This window comes from Silurus meridionalis, chromosome 9 (genome assembly GCF_014805685.1).
Source record: "Silurus meridionalis isolate SWU-2019-XX chromosome 9, ASM1480568v1, whole genome shotgun sequence".
In the NCBI taxonomy this organism is placed as follows: domain Eukaryota; kingdom Metazoa; phylum Chordata; class Actinopteri; order Siluriformes; family Siluridae; genus Silurus; species Silurus meridionalis.
Genome location: NC_060892.1, coordinates 20,731,663 through 20,754,789, shown reverse-complemented (window position 1 = coordinate 20,754,789; position 23,127 = coordinate 20,731,663). Strand labels below are relative to the sequence as shown.

At 43.0% G+C, this 23,127-nt stretch overlaps 1 protein-coding gene across 3 annotated transcripts in view; it reads left to right on the top strand.

Annotated features, from left to right (window-relative positions):
• The window catches only part of lrp4 (low density lipoprotein receptor-related protein 4), an 80,907-nt gene that overhangs the window by 10,696 nt on the left and 47,084 nt on the right, over positions 1-23,127 (top strand). For 2 of the 3 annotated variants that reach the window (XM_046857122.1, XM_046857121.1), the window contains exon 2: positions 22,762-22,908. In XM_046857122.1, the coding sequence (XP_046713078.1) occupies positions 22,762-22,908 (147 nt within the window). Of the gene's footprint in view, positions 1-22,484; positions 22,623-22,761; positions 22,909-23,127 lie in introns of those variants that run through there. The other variant, XM_046857123.1, reaches the window with a different exon arrangement.

Below are 23,127 nucleotides of genomic sequence, written 5' to 3'. Positions count from 1 at the left end.
TCTTCTGGTTTAGACTTCAATCTAAACTTTCTGCTGGGAGACCGGAGAGATAATTTGAAGCATATCTGGTCGTTGGCCAAAACTTGTCCCTGTTCACACTGTAGGCAATGCCACCGTAACCTTTACTTGATTGTAGCTGGAATACGGAAACAGTCAACAGACCTTGACCGAGGCTGGACACCGAAGGTCTGGCACAGTCTATGTTTTTGTAAATTTTTTGCACAAAAAAAAAAAGCTAACCTATTCATTACCAACAGCAAGCTGTTATTGAAAGATTGGGCCTAATTAAAAATACTTTCCCCTTTGCAACATCCATCAGTCAGTATTTAGAGAATAAGCATTCCTCAGTAAGTTGTTCTGAAATCTAGTGTTTTTTTAATATTTTCATTTTTTGTCTCACCAGTTCATCATTTTGTTCTCTCATCTGAATTGGTCAGCACTAAGAGAGGTTGAGAGAGTGACCTCTGAAAATCCCCCTGTGATCTCAGTACACAGTTGTGCCCATTGTACTTGCCTAATGATCAAATCCCTCTCTTCCTCTTGCTCTCTCTCTCTCTCTCTCTCTCTCTCTCTCTCTCTCTCTCTGCTCCTTTAAAGGCTTTATAGAGTTAGAAAATGGTTGCACCAAACAGGAAATAACTTCCAGGTCAGTGAATGCGAGGTGAAAGGTCGCTTCTGGGTCAATCAGATCGTAAATTGTTTGACCCTTTGCTTCTCCGTTCTTCTAATAGACTTCTGAAGTCTTTTGAAGGTTACTTTGTTTGTAGATCATCCCTTTTCCGCTTTAGCAGGACTGTAGATTTATTTTTTGTTTGTTTGTTTTTTTGCAGTATGTATTTTTGTGTGCTTTTGTTGACCACTTTGTCTTAAATGTCACAATGTTGTCATCTCGAAATCCGTTTAGATGAATGGGGGTGTTTCACTGGAGAGGGGCAGAAGAAAGGAGCTTCTAGGGGTGAATTTCCACACTTTCATCTGTGTGGTAGGACAGCTGGTTGGAGAAACAGGCTCAGCTCAAGCTGCTTTGGCCACATTGTCTGTGTTCTGGCTCTCCTGGGGACCTGCCCCCAAAAAAAAACCCTGGCCACCCTTTATTTATTTTTTTTACTCTATGCTGACCTGTCAGCTGTTCTAGAACAGCCCATAGATGATGGCTCTTTGGAGACCTTCTTTGCCACGGACCTCTGTCGGAACACTGCGTGCCTGGAGGACTCCAGGGGGCACTCCCTCTTTTGTTCCCCTGTAAATAAGATCAGAGTTTTTTCCCTCTGTTCTTGTGTACAGAGACAGAAATTCTCCTCGGGGGAGTAATAGGGCTTGGCAGGACTATCGATCATTGCCCCAACCTGACACCAGAAGCTGTTTTACACTTTTCTCAAAGGCAGCAGATTGAAGGCGGAATCTGTCGTGACCCAAATGACTTCAAAAAAGGGTGGAAGGTTTAGTGGCCTCAAAGTCTTTAGAGAGTGGATATTAATGAGCAAAAACACAGCCATTTTCTTTATTAACCGTAGCATCTTAGAGCAGGTTTTAACCATCACGGCCACATGCGCTTGTTGTGCATCCTATTCCAGAGGTATCCCCCTACTCCACTCTTATTGGAAGCCTTCGAATAATTATTGTTTAGCAACAAGAGCCTCTGTGGGACCAGTTTCTGTTGTTGGGGGTGCAGACGGTGTTCCAGTTCATCCAAAAGGTGTTCAGTGGGGTTGAGGTCAGAGTTCTGTGCAGGATTCTATTTCCACTCCGACTTTTAACCGCTTTTTGAAAGCAATCATCTATAAATATGATGGTCTACACACTTTTGGTCATAAGTAACAAATTGTGCATACTAATAACTAAGTACTTCGATGGCCTCCTTGACTTTTCTTAAAACATTCATTCGACTTTTGACGTTTGAGTCTCCATCCTGATACAAGTGGGGCAGCCAGTGGACAGAACAAAACTGTAATAAATCCCTCCACTGCCAAACAGGCAACACCAGCACCTCGGCCAAACCTCTGGCCCATGATCTTGACCTTTACAAAGACTTGGCTGTTCAGGCAGGTTTATTTTGGAAAGCCTCCCCTCGTTATGAAGTTTAATTGAGAGTGTTCTGTAGGAATATCGTCCAACTGCTTTTTACCCAATGCGTATACAATTTTGAAAGCACACAATCATGAAATTTTGAATTTTCAGATTCATGTTAGATTTTTTTACGTTGGCAAGTTGATTAGCTAGGCTCAAGACAAACAACACGTTCTGTTTGTTGTTTTAACATTATAATGTTCTTCAGCAGTTCAGACGGTTTCGTCCTGCACAGCAACAGCACGGGGGTGACAGGGGGACGGAGACTATCTGCCCGGCAACGTTTCTATTTTTAACTTAAGAATGCTGTGGTTTGGGGGTCATAAGGTATGATGAACCCAGTCACTGGTCTTTGTGAAGCTGTTTTGAGTTTTGACTGTTTAGCACCAGATTAAAAAAAAAAAAAAAAAAGTTAAAGGCTACGTTTCAGTTATTTTGCCAATACAACGTATCGGAATTTAATTCCAACTGAAATTGAGGTCCTCAGTTAGTGTGTGTCTTTGTTTATTATTTTTGGCCAAAGGAATGATTTCATCAAAGGATTGTTTTGTCTCGTTGCTATCAAGATTGTGATGCTACAAGGGTACCAGATAAAGCCAAATAACCTAGATTTATTTAGGGTTCAGGGACTGAAACACATTTCTTATTTTTGGTTTCTGCTCCATTATAAGTGCTGCATTGCTATCTCTGGTACTCGGTCTACATAAGTACCCTTGAAGTTGTCCGAATAAGAACAAATGTGTGATGCTCAAAATATCTCGCGTGCCTTAGTAAAACCTGTCCCGATTATTACTCTGTGGTCTAGACGCATTGTCGGGAAAGCATTTAAGGGTTTGTAGCGTGTCTCGATTCAAGATTCAAGACACTGCGACTTCTAGGCCAAATGTCACCGGCTGCATGCATGAATGGGCAGGTGACGGTCTGAGTGTGATTCAGCCTTGCGAGGATAACGATCCTGTCTGTAAAAGTGTCTTCTTGATTAGAGGGAGGCACCGCGGAGATTATTTTACGGGGATTACTGGGCGGAGATTTGAGCAAGAAAGCCATACTTTGCCCCATAAAACGTGATTATCTGTTATTTTACAGCTTTTAGCGCCAACAGTCACCTGTTATCTGTGACAGGCATGTTCTCGTAGGTATTACAGAAAAGATTATCATTTGAGTGTAAATATGGTGCTATTGTTTTTGCAACTTGTCTGATTCTAATGCATTGGCAACACAGCCATAAATGTTCCTCAGCCGCTTGGAGTAAATCAGACATCTTCTATGTGTTGCCTTTCACTGTTGTAGACCCACCACCTCAAGGTTGTGGGTTCTGAGATTCTTGCTCATTCTGGTTGTTTGGGTCACCTGTCAGCTTGAACTAGTCTGCTTGTTGGCACCAACTTCTCTCGACAACACAATGCCTTTTCTCACAGAACCGCTCACTATCTTAAGTGAAAACTCTTGAGCCTGTTGTGTGTGAAAATCCCATGAGATCAACTGTATCTGAAATAGACCAACCAGCCTGCAAGGCACCATTAACCATGCCACATGACTGACAATCATGCCAGATCATGTTTGATGTGAAGATGTCTCTGCACAATTGTATGCTTTCTATATATATAAATCAGTGACAGGCCATGCATTTGGTACCTGGGCCTTCATTGGGGACTTACCTGATTTAATCCGCCTCTAAATACCACCATTATCATGTAGCAATTATAGAAACCATCGATACAATACAAAAACGCCATATAACAACGCATGGCATTACAGAGAGAGGCATTTTGCATATGGAAGGTGAATGCCATTTTTACTAAAGGAAGCACCAAAGCTCTACACTACAGCTGCAACTGTGCCACCTACAACATCTGGAGCAGTTCAGAATCAATATTTGTCTAATAACATGACAAAAACATCATTAAAATGAAATAAAATACAACCTACTCACCAGAGATGCAGACTCATAATTTGCAGCGCTCCTCAGAGGCTGCAAGTCAGTGGTACCGCTCGTATTTACTAGTCTGGAAGTGGTGAACAAATCCTTTCCCGGGCTGAGAAAAGCTAGCTAGCTTCAGGGTTGGCCGCCTTCCTCACGATGTCTAGCTTTTCTTAAAAAATGATTTTTATGTATGTCCGAGACCAAATAAATTTCTCTTCCTCCGTAGACATAAAAAAAAGTCTGACTCGGATGTTTTAATGTGTGCAGAGCGCTACAGATGTGTTTTGCCAGTCGAACTTGGCGGAAACAGTTTCCCTCTGACTAATCAATCAGAGAAAAATGCTGACGCTATTTGTGAGGCGAATTTGAAATCTGATTGTTTAAAGAAAAAGAGCAATTTTTTAAGGAGACTATAGTAAAAAGCCAGCAGTACAGACTTTGATGGCCCTGGGCAGATTCGATTGACATGGCAGCACATAGTGGCTGAAATCTGATTGGACAAAAAAACTAACATCCACAGGCCTTGCTGGCACTGACCTCCCGCCACTGATATAAATACTGTAGAAATGAAACTTGTATATATTTTAGTCAATGTGCAGCTTGTTTAGCAGTACAGATTTACTGTCCTCTGAAAATAACTGAATATACAGCAATTATTGTCTAAATAACTGGCAACTGCTTGACAGGATCATACACATTTGTTCATCTTGTATTAGAGCAGTTAAAATGTGCTACTTTGAGTACAATTCTCAACATGGCACCTCATGGCAAAGAACTCTCTTAGGATTTGAGAATTACAATTGTTGCTCTCCACAAAAATGGCCGAGGCTATAAGAGGTTCGGTAACACCCTGAAACTGAGTTACAGTACATTGGCCAGGGTTGCACAGAGGTTCTCCGAGATGGGTTCCACTCGGAACAGGCCTCGCGTGGGTCGATCAGAAGTGGATGCTCTGCGTCAGGTGCAGAAGCTGGTTTAAAAACAGACGCATGAGTGCTGCCAGCTTCGCTTTTAGAGGCTGCAGAAGTGGAACGTTTGCTTGTCAGTGCTCAGACCACCTGCTGCACATTGTAAAAATTACTTTTGCATGTCTGTCGTCTCAGAATAAACCCTCTTCGGAAGCTGGCTCACAAGAAAGTCTATTTATTTTTATTTGTATAGCGCTTTTAACAATGAACATTGTCTCAAAGCAGCTTTACACAGATGATGCAGTGATAAAGAATGAATACGAATCTAAGTGGAAATAGAAGTTTGTCCATAATGAGCGAGCCGTTGGCGACTGTTTCAAGGAAAACTCCCAGAGATGGCATAAGGAAGAGAATTTGAGAGGAACCAGACTCAAGAGGGAACCCATCCTTGTCTGGGTGGCCCTTAATGTCCATTTATTACAGCTGAACAATGTTGAGGTGTGCATTGATGGTGATTAAAAGCAAACTGTAGTCCTGTAAAAGCCCACAAAACGTTTGCTGAAGACAACCTGCTCAAGAGCATGAATTACTGGAACCATGCCCTGTGGTCTGATGAGACTAAGATAAACTTGTTCAGCGCAGATGCTCCCAGCATGTGTGGCAACACCCTGGTGAGGAGTACCAAGAAAATTGTGTCTTATCTACAGTCAAGCATGGTGGTGGTAGCATCATGGTCTGGGGCTGCACGAGTGATTCTGTTACTGGGGAGCTGTGGTTCATTAAAGGAAACATGGATTCAATCCTGTACTGTGACATTCCGAAGCAAAAAATGATGCCCTCCTTTCAGAAACTGGGCCGAACGGCAGTTTTCCAACAGGAAACCGACCCCAAACACACCGCCAAGATGACTTCCATGCTGTAAGAGGATCCCATCAACAACCTGTGCAGCTCTGGTGAATTCCATGCCCAGGAGGATTGAGGCAGTGATGGATAACAATGTTGCTCACCTGAAATATTAACACTTTGGACAGAGTTTTGACATGTTCACTTAGGGTGTACTCACTTTAATTGGCAGTTTTTAAACAATAATGGCTGTATGTTGAGTTATTTTTAAAGGGCAGTAAATCTGTACTGCTGTACAAACTGCACACTGACTACTCTAAAATATGTGTGTGTGTTATATATGTGTATATATATTTGATATTTTTTTGCTGTTGGCATTTTAATCCTTACAGTAGCCCCAGCAGACACTGTGGCTTGACATTAATGAAACCTTATCTGTTGCCCTTGTCAGACCTTTGCGAGGTATTGGGTGACAGATCTTAGAAAGAGTCAGGCCCATAGGGTAAATCCTCACGATTACACACAAGCCTGTAAACTGGAGCCAACGCTCCACCTGTTCACATTCCTGTGCCTTCAAACAGAGGGGTTTTCCCAAAGCTTTGATTCAGGACAAGGCCTGCAGCGGCATGGAAAATGGTGGAATGTTACGAGTAGTAAAAAAATTATAATAATAATTCCCGTATTCGCACATGTATCTGATGTTATTGTAGAACGCTATGACTGGTTTAATTTTAAACCTTGAAAAAAATTTGGTATTTTTTTTTGTCCTGTGTTTTATCCAAGATCATTTCTTATTATGATCATTTATTATTTTTTAACATTTTTTTCAATCCGTGCATCAGCATTGTTTAAAAAGCATGACAGTGCAGGATTTGAAGACACAACAGTCTTACTCATTTTTTTATTTTTAATCTCTGACTGTGTCCATGTTTTGGCATGAGATGCTGGCATGTTCTACCTCCATCATCCAATCAGTCCATCTCCTTCTGTCTTGTGCTTCTTTTTTTTTTTTTTTTTTTTTACGGAGACATAAATAAGATGAAAGTTCTATTACTTTTTCAACAGATTTCACTGCACTACTTTTTAGCTGCGCTTCTTTTGTTGGGCCCCCAGCACCCCTGCCGGGCATTGTGGGAGAAAGCCTCCTCAGTGGGGGCTTGTGGGAAAGGCCGTGGGCTCACTCATCAAGCCTGACAAAATCAATGGAGTGGTGCACAAATAGGGACCCCAGGAATCCGAATGGCTTCAGGGCAGAACAGGAGAATAAAGTGTGCTCCTCGAGCTGGGTAAGGTTCCAGAACTTGGTGCCGTCACTCTGTTAATCCGTGCAGGATTTCGGGTCGGTTTAAAATGATGCCGTTTAGCAGGCGCTCTTATCCACAGTGATTTTGCAGAATTGCTCCTGTCAAAAACATACTCCTGCTCGCACCGGGATCGGAGCAACAAGAAATGTCTTTGTCATTATCCCATTTTTTTTTTTCTTCTTCTCCTCTAAAATGGGGTTGTTCAGCTGTCTTTCTGAGTAGTGGTTTTGGTCATTTTCAGAAAAATGTCATTCCTCCTCAGTGCTGATCAAATCCTTGGTTAAATTCCCGTTTAATTATTTTTTTGTCTTTTGTTGGTGTTTATTGCTATACACATTTTACATTTGCCATTTATTGGACGTTTTGTTTTTCCAGTTAAACCTTATTCGTTGTACGGAACCACACAAGTAGCATTTTGGATCGAGAAGAAGAAAAAGTCAACCCATTTTAGAAACCGATTCCGAATATAATGAAATCTGAGGCACCCAAGGTTCCGGACAGAAGATGATTATGTAGTGTGAGTGTGTTCTGTTTTCTACGAAACTTGACATCAAATTGCTGTTTTGCTTCAGTATATTCACATTTACATTTTCCTTTGTGTTAAATTTTTTTTTGGAAAAGTGGCCATTAAAAAAAAGCCAATCCTGGATTGAATGGATACAACGAAACCATAAGTCCTGCTAGTAGTATGTACAAATACTGACGTGAGCCAAGTCCGTCTCAAGTTCATGAGGTGGGGGGGGGGAGAGAAGGATACGATGGTAATTAAAGACTCTTGAGCAAAGGGGCCCTCTCCCTGTTAGATGGATTTCATCCCCCCCTCTGTAAACTCCGCCCTCTAATCCCTGCTGGAACAAGCAAATTGGGCCTTTGAGGCCGTAAGAGGAGAAGGCCATGGGGAGAGAATGGAAGGGGGCAAGCTGTTCTAGCTGTAGTGTGCTAATAACTGCCTAATTAATCACATCCAAACACTTATGCAGGAACGGCAGCATATACACACATACAGTACAATACAGCCACTGGCATGCAGCAGAACCTCCTGCCTGCCGCCTCCCCCTCTTTCGCTCAATCCCTCAATCCATCCCTTCATCGCTGTTTATTTATTTATTTTTTTGTAAATTCATTTGAAGAGCGCTCTCAGAGCGACGGCCCGTGGGAGGACATGGCTCGTGTTTTTTGTAAATGAAGACCTATTGGAATAAGACGCTCTAAAATCAGCATGTGCTTCTGTGCTTGTGCTCTGAACTTCTCTGTGTTGCAGGTTTGCATAGCTGTGATTTTAATTTATTTATTCTGATAAAAAGGCATCTGATTTGATTGAGACAAAAAATTTAAACCCTCTTCTATATCTTGTTGATAAAACAAAAAAAAAACAAGCTGAAAGAAATTATAATAATTAGAAAATATCGAACATGAGGAAATCTTCTAGACGTGTACGTTTTAATTCTCTGACACTTTCCTCAAACATGATCAGTTTAGCTTCATATTTATTTTTTTTTTGGTCAGTGAAGCTTTCTTTCTCATCAGCTCATATCCACAGGTTTTAAGTTGGCTTTATTCGTTACTGCCTGACTGTAACCAAGAAAGTTTGACAATATCATTGTTTTCCATATAGTTTTTCCACAGTTCTTCCATCATTGTAATAAAAAGTGTACAGTCATTACAATGTGTGTGTGTGTGTGTGTGTGTGTGTGTGTGTGTGTGTGTGTGTGTGTGTGTGTGTAGTAGCTTTATATCCAGTTCCTGAATGTCGAGGAAAGGCACCGCACACGACTAAAATTGCGTTGCCGTTTTTGAACGCCTCTGTTTGCGCAGTCGAGGATGTGGCACAAAAACATAGAATAGTTCCACTTTGGAGAGCGTTTTCAAGCTACGTTTCCGTTGACCGTCTTGGTGTGGACTGAAGGCCAAAACTTCAGACGAAAGTCACCCCTACATTCAAACATGGAGGTGGAAGTTTGATGGTTTGGGGTTGTTTTAAAGCAGGGAAGGTTGGAGACTCATTCAGAGTGAAAGGAATACTAAAACAGCATGGCTACCATTTCATAATTTAACAACCTCCCAAGCAATTTCGTCTGGACCGCAGCTAATTGGAACCGATACGGAGTGTATCTATCGTGTTAATGACTTGCCAGGTCACCGCACCAAAATCCTATTGAACTGCTCTGGGAGGAACTGGATTACAAGGTCAGACTATCAGACTATACTAGCAAATAATATGATAATAGTATTTTGGGCCGGATGATGCCAAGAGTGTGTAAAGCTGTTATTCATGTTAAGAGAGGATTCTTCAATGAAAATAAAGTTCAACATCTGTATATTTTATTTCTGTTTCACATCTGGACAAGTCTTCATACCGTAAGATCATCTAATTTGTTGCATATAAACAAAAGGAACATGCATTTGTCTTAAGACTGTTTCCAGTCTTTTGACTGATGCTGTGTGTGTGTGTGTGTTTGTGTTTGTGTGTATATTCATGTCCCCAAGTGTAGTTCGTATGTCTGCATTTGTAGTTGTGGCGTTTCACCATCACGGAATGATTTCCAAGAACAGAGCTTGGAATTTTCTCTAAGGGAATCCCGTTCACGGAATTCGTTTCATCAGTAAACGAATTACTGCAGGAGTTTCTCACTTGTGCAAAGTTGCACAAGCTGCGGACAAAAAAGAATCGTGTAGAAAGTTCAGGAGATGGAAATGATTTCGAGAATCTTGAGTAAACGTGCAGAGGTCCTGCGAAGGCCTGGAGACCTCTCAGTATCTGTCTCGAAATCTTTGAAGATGTCCTGGTAGATTTGGGGAAATCTGAGGACACTCAAACCGCAGCTTGAAGCTTTCGAAAGTGTTAAGCAGCGCCTTTCACACAAGCGCTCCTGCTCTGGTTCTCGTTAACGAGTTCTAATCTGCGAGAAGCACTTTCCATTTTTCGTTAAATTGGAGCAATTACGGCTGCTCTGGTGTGGGAGAGATTGTGGGCGAGCCGCTAAAACCGATTTCACTCGTCCCTGGTGTGATGGGATCTTTGCCGAGGTGGTCCCACGTTGCGAAGCAGTTTTTTCTGGTTTCAGATCATTCAGTCTTCACATTCTGCTGACTATAAGTTTGAATGGATTGAATTCAGTAAAATGTGTTTCTTCACCAAAGCGACCAGTCCTTCATCTGTTTTGTGTTTGAGATAAACATACATATGTGAAGTCGGTGAATCAGAGATTCCTATAGCTGGTGAGCGTAATATACTGAGCAGAGTCTGCCGCCTGCCCTCTTCCACATACGCGAGCTCACCGATGGAGACGAGAGAGAGCGAAACAGAAAATACCATTTCTAGATTTGTTCAGCTGTACGTTTCTCTGGCGCCTGCGATTCAGAGCGCACTTTAGAACTTGCGAGGATACAATGCGTCTCCTGAGGGAAGACAATAACCGCCGGGTCTGACCTAGCGGGCGGCGATGTTCGTAGCTACGGATGAGGTCGAAAAACTCTCCCTTCATGTTTTGTAACTTCCTGACAGGTGAAATACGGTGGGAACTCCACCGAGAGATTTTTCTTCGCCGCTGCCTTTTATTTGCGCTTTGTCTGAGCGTAGAGATGCACAACAAATGCCCAGCAGGAAGTGGCCGCCACAATGAGCATCCACGCTGCTATTCGTCACAAAGTTTTTACGCTTGGCCGAGGTGGAAGAGTCGATCCATCAAAAAAGACTGAGATGCGAATAAAGAGCGGAGAGAAATCTTTCGACTTAATGATGTTTGTGGTCTGTATCTATATACAATATGTAAAAGCGTGTGAGAAACGTGGACAAGGGAGGCTTCAGGAAGGGCTTTTTCCAGATTTAATTAACGATAGGAATGTCTTGAGTCACCATGACAACCGAGCGAGCGTCATCCATCAGTTTTTTTTTTATCTGTAACGCTGTTGTCCGTGCGCTGCTAGTTTCGTCCTGTACATGAGGGAAAAGAATTCAGCCGTGCACTTTGGGTAATGCAGTCTGCTCTCACTGATCATGTTTACGTCATGTTTGGGGTTTTAGCATTAAAGGAGTTGATGGTTGATGGAGAGATGGAACTTTATTGCCGTTGCGTAGCGCAGGTACAAAACAAAACGTGGCAAGTGCATAGAAATATATGTACAATAAATAAACAAAGACAGTATAGAATATAGATCCATAAGATCGATAGGAGAAAATGAAAATTTGTAAGGCACGAGGTATGTAGAGAAATGTGAGATCTAGAAGTTTACAATATGTGTACAATATGAGTGAAAGTCCTAAGAGGCCATGCATTCTAGTATATATTTTGTTTTTGTTTCCTCGCGATCACTACTTAATTAAAAATTTACTTGAAATTAAATGACAGCATAGACATAAATGTCACGCTGTGATGATGCGGCCTCCAGAACCCGCGCTTATGCCGAGCACACAAAAATAAAGTGCTGATCACGAGGAAACAATTATATTTTTAATGTACAGATCACAAGACAATGATGTTTTGACTACTAGAAAGCAATAAAGAAAAAAGAAACCTTTCCATGGCCTCTTAGGATTTCCATAAGATGGCATACGGACGTATAGTAGATAATCTATAAATGATCGTCACCTCACTACCATGAGTAGTTCGTCACGATAATAAAGCTTGTTTATAATTCAAACTTATTTGGTATTTTACACCTGTATTGAAATAACCGTCTTTTTTTTTTTTTAACTACACCTCCGGGTCCCTTTGCAGAACTTATTAACTTTTATTAATAGAAGAAAAAACAACCACTTGCTCTGGACACACAGTTGTGATGTTTATTTTTGAGTATGTATGGATTCGGGGCTGCAGCTTGAAGGTTGTGTAACGTAAAAATCGTCTACGCAGTAGGTCGTGTAGTGCGCAAAAGAACAAGTGGCACGTGCAGTGTAGAGTGTAGGGCTGTAGAGTGTAGACGATTCGTTTTCCGATTAATCGGTCAACTAGTTTTCTTCGATTAATCTGATTTTTTTTTTAAAGCCGTTTTGCTTATTATAACTATATACACCCTAATTCAGGGTGTTTATGTATAAAAGTGTGCTTAAAAAAATGCAAAAGCCTCATATTGAGTTGAACTATCGTTAATTTAGACATTTTAAAGCTTATAGTCGCTGTTTGTTGAGTGCATGCGGGATTTATCCTTTGAACAAATTCCCTCATGCTGGGGATTTAAAAGCGTTTGAATATGCCAGGTGGTAAATTGTGTAAATCAACATTTGTATTGTTTTGAGTGATAATTGCAGATGGCTAGTTCACAACCATGCTTTATAAACTACAGACATTTTGTTCAGTTGTAAAATATAAGCATTTAGAACAGAATTAATTTAATTTTGTATAATAATTCAATGATCTATGCATCAATTAAATGTACAAAAATTTAAAACGCAGCGAGCAAACAGGCTTAAAAAGAAAGGAAAAAGAGGCATTGGTGTACAAATGAATAGACGTTAGTTGAAAACCGCAAGAGTGACAAAAAAGTAATAGTTTATTGCTGCTGTTATTGGCTGCTTTTAGATTTTGGTGTTTGTTCGCACCGTTTTAACCGTTTGTGAAAATGGTACAAGTTTATTGAAGTTCTATTGCGTATTAGGGTCACCCGGCAGCAGGGGGAAAAAAAACAAAACGCACCGGTGTCACGGATGATAGTGAAACATCAGCACGGTAAGCTGTTTGGTAACTTTGGGACGGTCGCAATGGCGAGGTGACAGCGCAACCTGATGCTCGGGAGTCAGGGGTCCAGTGTGACTGTCCTGAAGTTAGCAAACGAACAGTTTTTTTTTTTTTCCTGCTGCCGGGTGACCCCGTGCTCCATTCGCAAGCGGGCGTGTTATCTTGCCGTCATGCTAACCGCTAACTTGAGCATCCCAACTATCCGTTAACGGCATTATCAATATGATTATCGGGGTTTATCGATTAGTTGTTGCAGTTCTAGTAGAGTACAAAATTTGGATCAATTGAACTGAGTGACTTGAAGTAACTGCTTGTAATCCATGTTGCTTTCCTGGATAGATGTTCAGAACCGCTGCTGGTCTGCTCCAAAACACTTTGGTTGAAAGGTTGAACGGCTGATGTTGACTCCTTTGACTTTTATCATGTGCTGTTTTGTTGCAACTCTGTCCAATGGAATGGAAAATGACGGTATGAATGGTCAGCTATAACCAGTCGAGCTTTTGCTTTTTACTCTGTAATTACCCGGGCTTTACCACAACCTCGGGCCCAGTGTAGTGGAGTGCGGATGTTTGGTACGTAGAGCGATGTAGCGAGCACAGAAAGACTCCTACATTTTTGAGTAGACTTGTGTAGTGTGGGGGTGAAATTTTGGGCTGTGGGGGGTGTTTTGGGGTGGGGGTCACCTCAGGTCCTGAGAACCTCCACAAATGTGTGCTTTGTTTCATAACCTCGCTTCCTTTCTTTTTCTCTGTTTATTTGTGTTGCTCGAGGTGGATGTGGAAGTGGCGATGGAGGGAGACTGACCAACCGGGGGTCAGTAAACTGGAAAGAGAGAAAGCAAGAGAGTCGGTGAGGGGCGAATTGTTTAGGGGTAGGCACATGGCAGGGACTATTGTTCATCTCTCGCCTTTCACACGGCGATTGAGGGATTCCTGCTGGGCTTCTCGTATAAAGGCCTGGTAAATAAGTCAAAACTTTGGCTTTGCTACCAATGAAGAAGAGAATGAAGGGTTTTTTTTCTTCTTCTTTTTGCCTTCTTTCAGGAAAGGAAGCAGGGACATACCTCCAAAGAAACAGCCCAAAAAAACTATTTCAGCCTCATTGAGGGTTTCTAGAGCCTGACAAGTAAAAGCCGTCCGGAAATCGGGGCGCCGACTTTTGCCCACCACCTTCTTACTACTGTTGTTCCGAGGTATCTTCTTTCGAAGCTTTGCGTAATGGGAAATGATCTTCCCTGAAGCCTAAACCACACACTTCCTTTTTTTAAACAATTGTACTACGGAAAGCGTGCTGTAACACAACCTGTACGTATACCGGGAAGAACCGCGAAAGTTTCTTGACCGTTGCGAGCCGAGACGGGAGAACAAGTGTTCCTTTGTGAGAGCAGAGATGGAAACGAGGGACTCTTCAATCCTTCACTAGGCCGAGCCTTCCTTGTTGTTCGGGAACGCACGTGCGTGGCGGGAATCCGAGTCGAAACATCAGCACGGAGAACTAGCGTTGTTTCACACACGTGCGTTTTGATGATGTCATCTCACCTTTCCTCCTCACACTTCTGGAACACCTCCTGGAATTTGCTTAACTTTTTACCACTTTTTGGTTAGTTGTATTTCACAGTCTCGTGTGTGTGTGTGTGTGTGTGTGTGTGTGTGTGTGTGTGTGTGTGTGGAATGCCAGTGAAACCTTAGTGTCTGGCTGCAGTCCACAGAGAGAAATTGGGTCTGCGATTGGAGTCTTTTTGTCTGGGGCTCGTGAAAAAAACATGCGCCCTGTAAAATCACCCTCCCCAACCCTCTTCTCCACCCTGCCCCCACCAGGTTCTCCCACCAAACTGAGTGTATCGATCTCTCTCTCTGTCTCTCTTTCACTCACTCACTCACACACACACACACACACACACACACACACACACACACACACACACACACACACACATACACAGTGCTGGAACAAAGTCTCTGTACCTGCTTCCATTCTGAAAGTAATATCCTCTACAAATCAAATACAAGCAGCAAAGGAGCAGACAGACTGAGAGACTGAAGAAATCCAGCCACTAAAGCGATTTATGTGCTTCGGTCCTAACAGAGGGAATTAGAGACAAGCAAAAAGCTTTAAACTGATCATTTCTGACCATCATAAAAAAAAAGAAATTCCCATTTGGGAATACTTGGGGAATTCTCTTTAGCCCACTTGCCCATGTTCAGGATTTGCGTCAATTCTGACTATTGCTGAACTTTCTAACAATACAAATAAATAACATTGAATGAAATGCAAACACTCCAGAAGTGAAGTTTCTTCCATCCACGTTCGTCCTTTACATAAAACAGTGTCGATCAGCGCGTTCTCCCGTACAGTAATGCCTGAGGAATGTCGTTTTTGCCCGTATCGGATTTCGAGTAAGTATCTACAGTGTGCATTTTTTTGGTGGCGTGTTGAAAGTCACCGCTTACGCAATCCGGACTCGATGTAAAGAGCTGGCGAGGAGCGGAGTGTAATGGCGACGTAGATCTAACCAGAAACACGTGAGGCCTGGAGCTAACGTTAATGCACTGGGTTAGAACAGGGTTTGAGCTGAGCTGTGCTTCGGAAGTGGAAGTATGTACACCGTATGTTATGTGCAATGCACATATTCCAGTTTCGCTCCTCGTTAAAGCCGCGTTCTTCTGTTCGTCTTTTCTGTGGTTTCCAAAAACTCGCCATTTCGGATGATTTCTTGCCTTCGTCTCCAGCTCTAGTTCTGCTCTTAGAAAGCTTTTACGTCTCTCTTTATTAGGTTTTATATCCGTCAGGGCAGAAATACAGCCCTGAAGGGAACTCTCTGTGTGTGTGTGTGTGTGTGTGTGTGTGTGTGTGTTTGATGTCCACTTTCACACTGATGGCAAACTGCAGTTTCTCATTGTTTTCCTTCTCTTCAATAAAAACTCTGATCGCATCGAACTAATAAATGGGGACAACAGGACTAGTTTGTCCACTGATCTGTGTGCATTGACGTTCTCCCCCCCCCTGGAGCTGCAGAGAGTAGAAAAACCACTCCTTCCTTTGACTTTTAGACCTTCCATGGCTATTAAGGCAAGCCAGAATTAAGTCCAATGCAGCTGAAGCAAAATCCAAACAAGCAGGAGAACAGTGGCTTCACTTCACTTGTGGATCGAGATCTTACTGACTTTTCAGAGGAGCTTCAGGCTTCGAAATAAAAACCCCTACTGCTCAGCAGAGTCGTGTTTCAGTTGGACAGGCGAGTGAAGTGACATGTGCGTTCCGGGAAGGAATAAGTCAATAGAGCTGGGAGTTGTGGTTGAAAGCGAACCCTCGGCCAGGACTGTATGTAAGGGGGGAAAACCAGAACAGCTGCTGGTTCTGTGATCGGCAGGAGACGCGATCGACAAACGACAACGAGACTTGTACGGTAGCAGCATCGCATCGCGCGCAGCTGTCCATAGGAACGCACATAAACACTCGAGGGTTTGGTAGACACAAAGAGGGCTGAACCTGATGTGGGTGTGGTTACAGCACACTAAATGGGAAAGCACGCGATTTATGAAACATTTATTTTGCAAATGCATACACGACGTGGACAAATGTTTGTGATCACCTGAGCATAAGATCGAAGGCTTGTGCTTTCCATATTTAGTTTCCATGCGCGGTTAGAATAACCTACACTCTTCCGGGGAGGATTTCCACTACATTTACGAGTGTTCTCGTGGAGATTTGTAATGAGTATACATTCGGTGCCACTCAGATGAGGATGCGTTCCCTTTTAAATCTGGTTCCTCTCAAGGTTTCTTCCTCATACCATCTCGCCACTCATTAGGGACTAGGGTTGTGAAATTCTGGGAATTCTCCAGATAGGACACTTTCCACAGGAATTAATGGGAATAAAGTGGGAATGTACAAAAATGCAGGTTAGCCAATAACCTGGGGAATAAAATCTAGTTAAAAAAAAAAAATCTTTCCGGATAATTCTGGTAAAAACAACCAGATTTTATGTATTTTCAGTCGAATTTCCCTGCACATTCATCAATCACCTTGCAAACAGTACGCTTACTGCGTGGCTACTGAGGCCACGCCCCCTACATGCACTGTGCATTCCTCCATAACACAAAACACGTCATTTCTTGAATCCCGTACACAAAATATTATACGAAAAAAAATTTCAAACTTGCCGATTATTCACGTAAATTACGTAAATATTACATATGTCAAAATTATACTCCCAATTCGAACAAATAATAGTTTATATACAAAATCATTCAGTAGATGAATACAAAAAAAACCCACAATAATTTACAATAATTGTAGTTACACTATCAAACGAACAAATTGCTCCAGTTGTTAGTTCATTGGAATATTTCCAAAATTCCGCAGATCAAGTTCGCATAGAGACCAGACATTTTTCAACCCTTTGCAACCCTATTAGGGACAAACTTGTACATTCTTTATAACTGCTTTATTTCTGTGAAGCTACATTGAGACAATGTACCTTGTTAAAAATACTCTAGAAACAGAAATGAAAGAAATAGAATTTTGTGCTCTTTCAGACACATGGGTGTTAGTAAAGTCGGGTACGGATGTAGGTGAGGTGAGGAGGCCTGGGTGCGGTTCAAATTCATCCCAAAGGTCTTGAGTAGGGTTTGAGCTCTCCCACTCCAGATGTCCCACTAAAACCTATGTTTTGTGTGCCTGGTAACAGATTGAGGAAGAACCACATATAGATGGAAAAGCCTGGTGTCCCAAAGCATTTGGTCCAGTGTGTTTTGTTCATTACTACTTTGTGATCCACCCGTTAGTCCCACTTTATCACTCCCACTAGCGTATGAGTTCAAATTGGCCTCAGCTAATGTCAACAACCTCGAGTGCCTCTGACTTGGTAAACAACAGAAACCTCTGTAAACATTCACCGAATATAGATTTACACGTCTGAAGATTTCTAATGAGAGGAAACCACAAACACCAAGGCCTGGAGAAGCCCAAAAGAAAAATAACGTTTTAGGAGGGCCAAAACGTTTAAGCAGTCCTGGACTTTGAGGATATTATGGGATGGATAATTTTCGATTTAAATAAGTCATGCACATGCAAAAAACAAACAAAAAAATGTCAACACAATTCAGTGTGTTGAATTTTGCGTAAAACATCCTTCATTGGTGATTAGGTAGTGATAAGTTAAAGAGAAACCTCTGTGTGAGGGTGGTCTTGGAGGAAGAAAACCCCCACCAAAATCTTAACCACAGCATTAAACACTGTGCTGAAAATTGAGTTAATGGTGTGTGTGTGTGTGTGTGTGTGTGTGTGTGTGTGTGTGTGTGTGTGTGTGTGTGTGTGTGTGTGAGTGAGAGCGAGAGTGCATTAAATGAAGACAACCTTTTACTGGTGGGTGTTCCTTACATTTTTCACCCTGCTATAACACACACACACACACACACACACCTCTGCCAGTGGTCACATTCTGGTGAGGACGGCAAAGGGCGGACTATTAATTAGGACCAGACCTCCCAGGTGACACTGTGGAGGGCCTGTGTGTGTGTGTGTGTGTGTGTGTGTGTGTGCGTGCGTCTGCGCGCTCATTCGAGTACGAGAGCGTCTTCATGTTGAATGACTGAACAGCAAAAAGCTGGGAGGTCTGAATAAACAAATAAATAAGGAAAGTCTTAAATAACTGTTTTGACCCTCAGCTGTCAAACTCTACTCCGCCCACATACACAAAGCCCCGCCCATGAAACCTCCTGGCTTCCAGCATAGAAAGCTGTGATGAAAATTTAAATTTTTTCATCCCTGACCAAAGGTTTGAGGTTGTGTTCACTCCCCACCAAATGCTTGAAATGCACGTGTGCTGAGGTCAAGGCTTAATTAGTTGTTTCCGATTATTTTAACTTTTCTTTTTTTTTTTTTTTTCCATGATCTAGCAAGAGAAATTATACAAATATTGTCTGTTTCGGAAATTTGGCTAATTAAATAAAAACGTCACTAAATATCGCAGTGTGTTGTGTAACTGCTCATTGGCACATCATCAGTTGACAGCAGCTCATTAGGGACTACAAGTGTGTGTGTGTGTGTGTGTGTGTGTGTGTGTGTGTGTGTGTGTGTGTGTGTGTGAGAGAGAGAGAGAGAGAGAGAAATGAACGAAAGATCTCTCTCTCTCTCTCTCTCTCTCTCTTCCCCTCTTCCTCAGCTTCCAAAACCAGCACACATCTGGAAGCCCTCAGTTTGAAAGGCCCCCTCAGTCGCTGTGGTTACCGTCACTCCCGGTTACGCTGGTTGACAACAAGTATATTCATACCTAGTGTGTGTGTGTGTGTGTGTGTGTTGGTCACTGGATGTATTACTATTCTAGTGTGTAGACCAATAAATATCCAGAGCGTGTGTCCACACACGCGTGCGCGTGCACACAAACGCACACACCGCTCTCGGTCATCAGCTGGAGGAAAAGGCAAACACTGATACGGAAGTCTGAGCAGGAAGACAGACGTGGGTTTTTAACGCTGTCAGACTCGGGCACAATTTCCACGTGATTCAAAAACATTCAGTCGCCCTGTTGGGGTCTTCTGGTATGTCCGAACGTTATTCAGACGCTGTGTGAAGAAGCGGAGGAAAGGGCTAGAGAGAGACACGAACGAGTAAAACATCAGATTCGGAATAGAGGATCAGTTAACAGACAGAGAGAGAGAGATAATGTGCTCCATCTTTCGTTCATTTCTCTCTCTCTCTCTCTCTCTCTCTCTCTCTCTCTCTCTCTCTCTCTTCCCCTCTTCCTCAGCTTCCAAAACCAGCACACATCTGGAAGCCCTCAGTTTGAAAGGCCCCCTCAGTCGCTGTGGTTACCGTCACTCCCGGTTACGCTGGTTGACAACAAGTATATTCATACCTAGTGTGTGTGTGTGTGTGTTGGTCACTGGATGTATTACTATTCTAGTGTGTAGACCAATAAATATCCAGAGCGTGTGTCCACACACGCGTGCGCGCGTGCACACAAACACACACACCGCTCTCGGTCATCAGCTGGAGGAAAAGGCAAACACTGATACGGAAGTCTGAGCAGGAAGACAGACGTGGGTTTTTTAACGCTGTCAGACTCGGGCACAATTTCCCACGTGATTCAAAAACATTCAGTCGCCCTGTTGGGGGTCTTCTGGTATGTCCGAACGTTATTCAGACGCTGTGTGAAGAAGCGGAGGAAAGGGCTAGGAGAGAGACACGAACGAGTAAAACATCAGATTCGGAATAGAGGATCAGTTAACAGACAGAGAGAGAGATAGATAGTAGCTAGATGGTAAAAGATAGATAGATAGACAGACAGACAGACAGACAGACAGAAAGATTAAAAAAGACATAAATGAGTACATGTAGCAAGAAAGTGGGGAGTTTTGGGTTACTGACTGGAAGGTCAGGGGTTCAAGCCCTGGCATCGCCAAGCTGCCACTTTTGGGCCCTTGAGCAAGGCCCTTAACCCTCAGTACTCCAGGGGGCACTGTATCATGGCCGATCCTGCGCTCTGACCCCAGCTCCCAAACAAGCTGGAAAATGTGGAGTAAGAATTTCACTGTGCTGTAATGTACAGTATATGTGAGTAAATAAAGGCTAATATAAAAGTTAATATTCTAATAGAGAAATGATGGTGGAGATGGTTCATGTTAAAGACAGATGGGAGAGAGAGATGAGGACACACACACACACACCAGTGTCTTCTGCTATGTCCAGGACCTTCTTAAGCAGTCATTGTTCAGAGCAACATGTGTGGTCTTGTTTAAGTTTGAGTGTGTGTGTGTGTGTGTGTGTGTGTGTGTGTGTGTGTGTGTGTGTGTGTGTGTGCATGTTCATTTTCACAGTGAGTGAGGAACAGCATGAGATTCCAGGACAGATAGAGGTGTGTGTGTGTGTGTGTGTTGGTCACTGGATGTATTACTATTCTAGTGTGTAGACCAATAAATATCCAGAGCGTGTGTCCACACACGCGTGCGCGTGCACACAAACGCACACACCGCTCTCGGTCATCAGCTGGAGGAAAAGGCAAACACTGATACGGAAGTCTGAGCAGGAAGACAGACGTGGGTTTTTAACGCTGTCAGACTCGGGCACAATTTCCCACGTGATTCAAAAACATTCAGTCGCCCTGTTGGGGGTCTTCTGGTATGTCCGAACGTTATTCAGACGCTGTGTGAAGAAGCGGAGGAAAGGGCTAGGAGAGAGACACGAACGAGTAAAACATCAGATTCGGAATAGAGGATCAGTTAACAGACAGAGAGAGAGTAGCTAGATGGTAAAAGATAGATAGATAGACAGACAGACAGACAGACAGAAAGATTAAAAAAGACATGAATGAGTACATGTAGCAAGAAAGTGGGGAGTTTTGGGTTACTGACTGGAAGGTCAGGGGTTCAAGCCCTGGCATCGCCAAGCTGCCACTTTTGGGCCCTTGAGCAAGGCCCTTAACCCTCAGTACTCCAGGGGGCACTGTATCATGGCCGATCCTGCGCTCTGACCCCAGCTCCCAAACAAGCTGGAAAATGTGGAGTAAGAATTTCACTGTGCTGTAATGTACAGTATATGTGAGTAAATAAAGGCTAATATAAAAGATAATATTCTAATAGAGAAATGATGGTGGAGATGGTTCATGTTAAAGACAGATGGGAGAGAGAGATGAGGACACACACACACACACCAGTGTCTTCTGCTATGTCCAGGACCTTCTTAAGCAGTCATTGTTCAGAGCAACATGTGTGGTCTTGTTTAAGTTTGAGTGTGTGTGTGTGTGTGTGTGTGTGTGTGTGTGTGTGTGTGTGTGTGTGTGTGTGCATGTTCATTTTTCACAGTGAGTGAGGAACAGCATGAGATTCCAGGACAGATAGAGGTGTGTGTGTGTGTGTGTGTGTGTGTGTGTGTGTGTGTTGGGGGTCTGTACAAATGGTCGGAACGAACGCACTCTACATTGTGTGTGAAGTTTTGGTCTATGATGTGTGTGTGTGTGTGTGTGTTTTAAAGGAGGCCGCAAGTGTCTGCTGGTGTATTCGCACCTCACTGCTGCTGTAAAGACACCACACACACACACACACACACGCACGCAGTGAGCAATAAATGGACATTTAAATGTTTATTCAGTCAGTACTAAAGTAGCAGTAACAATACCATGGCAGCATTAGCACACTGCAGGGGTGTGTGTGTGTGTGTGTGTGTGTGTGTGTGTGTGTGTGTGTAATAAAAAACAAAACCTCAGAGAAAAGAAACACAAAGCCTCACTTCCTCCTGCCATGTTTTGTGTTGACTCTCCTCACCGATAAACCCGGGCACGAGCGAGCGTTCTGATTGGCCGGCGCAGCAACAACAATTCCGGGATTCACTTCCTGCGTCTTGTGAGGTCCGATTGCTCTGGGTTTTCAATCGGAAACCGCCCGAGAACATCAACAGACTCCGTGGTTCTGTGCCAGAGTTCGCTGTCTGAGGAATAGCGTTAAATCCTCATCATTTTCCATCCTCAGTCGATTAAAACAGCCTGCTGGGGCTCTTCGACACGTTCCTTCTCTTCTCTCACTCCACTCAGGGTTCCAGTTGCCATGGTTTCCATACATGGTTTCCTCCAAAAAAACTAATAAAAAAAACCCAATAAAACCCGAGGCCCTAACTCATCACTAATTCTTAAAAATAAAAACATTTTTAGAGGGAAATCATTTGAATGAGTTCAGTGTTCAGCTTCATTTCTGTCTATTTTTGGAGACGGGACTCTTCAGGTCTGTAGCAGGATGCAGAGTCTCGGGCTGCTCGCTCCGGGATCTGGACCTCAAACCCCAGCTGATGTTAAACAGCAGCCCTGTTGCGGTCATTGTGCCTCCTGCTGGCTCCCGGCGAGAAAAACGAAAGAGCGAATGATTTCCAGCTGCTATTTTACACTGGGAGCATAAAATGAACATTCGGGGTAAAGACGGAGAGGCAACAATTCCTGTCACAATTTTAACAAAGTCTTGTTTAAACACTTGTACACAGTTTACACTGATCTGATAGTGTTGAAACCCATTGAACGTGTGTGGGTTTTTTTTTTTTTTTTTTTTTTGCAGGTGTGTGTGGCAGCACGGAGTGTTCATGTGGGAAGAATCATTTCACATGTGCGGTGAGTGTGTTTGGTGAGTGCACCTGCATCCCAGCGCAGTGGCAGTGCGATGGAGACAACGACTGCGGAGACCACAGTGACGAGGACGGATGCAGTGAGTGCACACACACACACACACACGCGCTCCCTGATTGGGAATAGACTAATTGATTCAAATTATACTTTGACGATAATTGAGACATTTATGTGATGTTTGCTTTTATTACTGTTTGTGTGTGTGTGTGTGTGTGTGTGTGTGTGTGGGTGTGTGTGAGATGGGGCTGAGGTCACTAATCTGTTTGATGTGATCACTAACAGTTAGTGTCAGGTGACA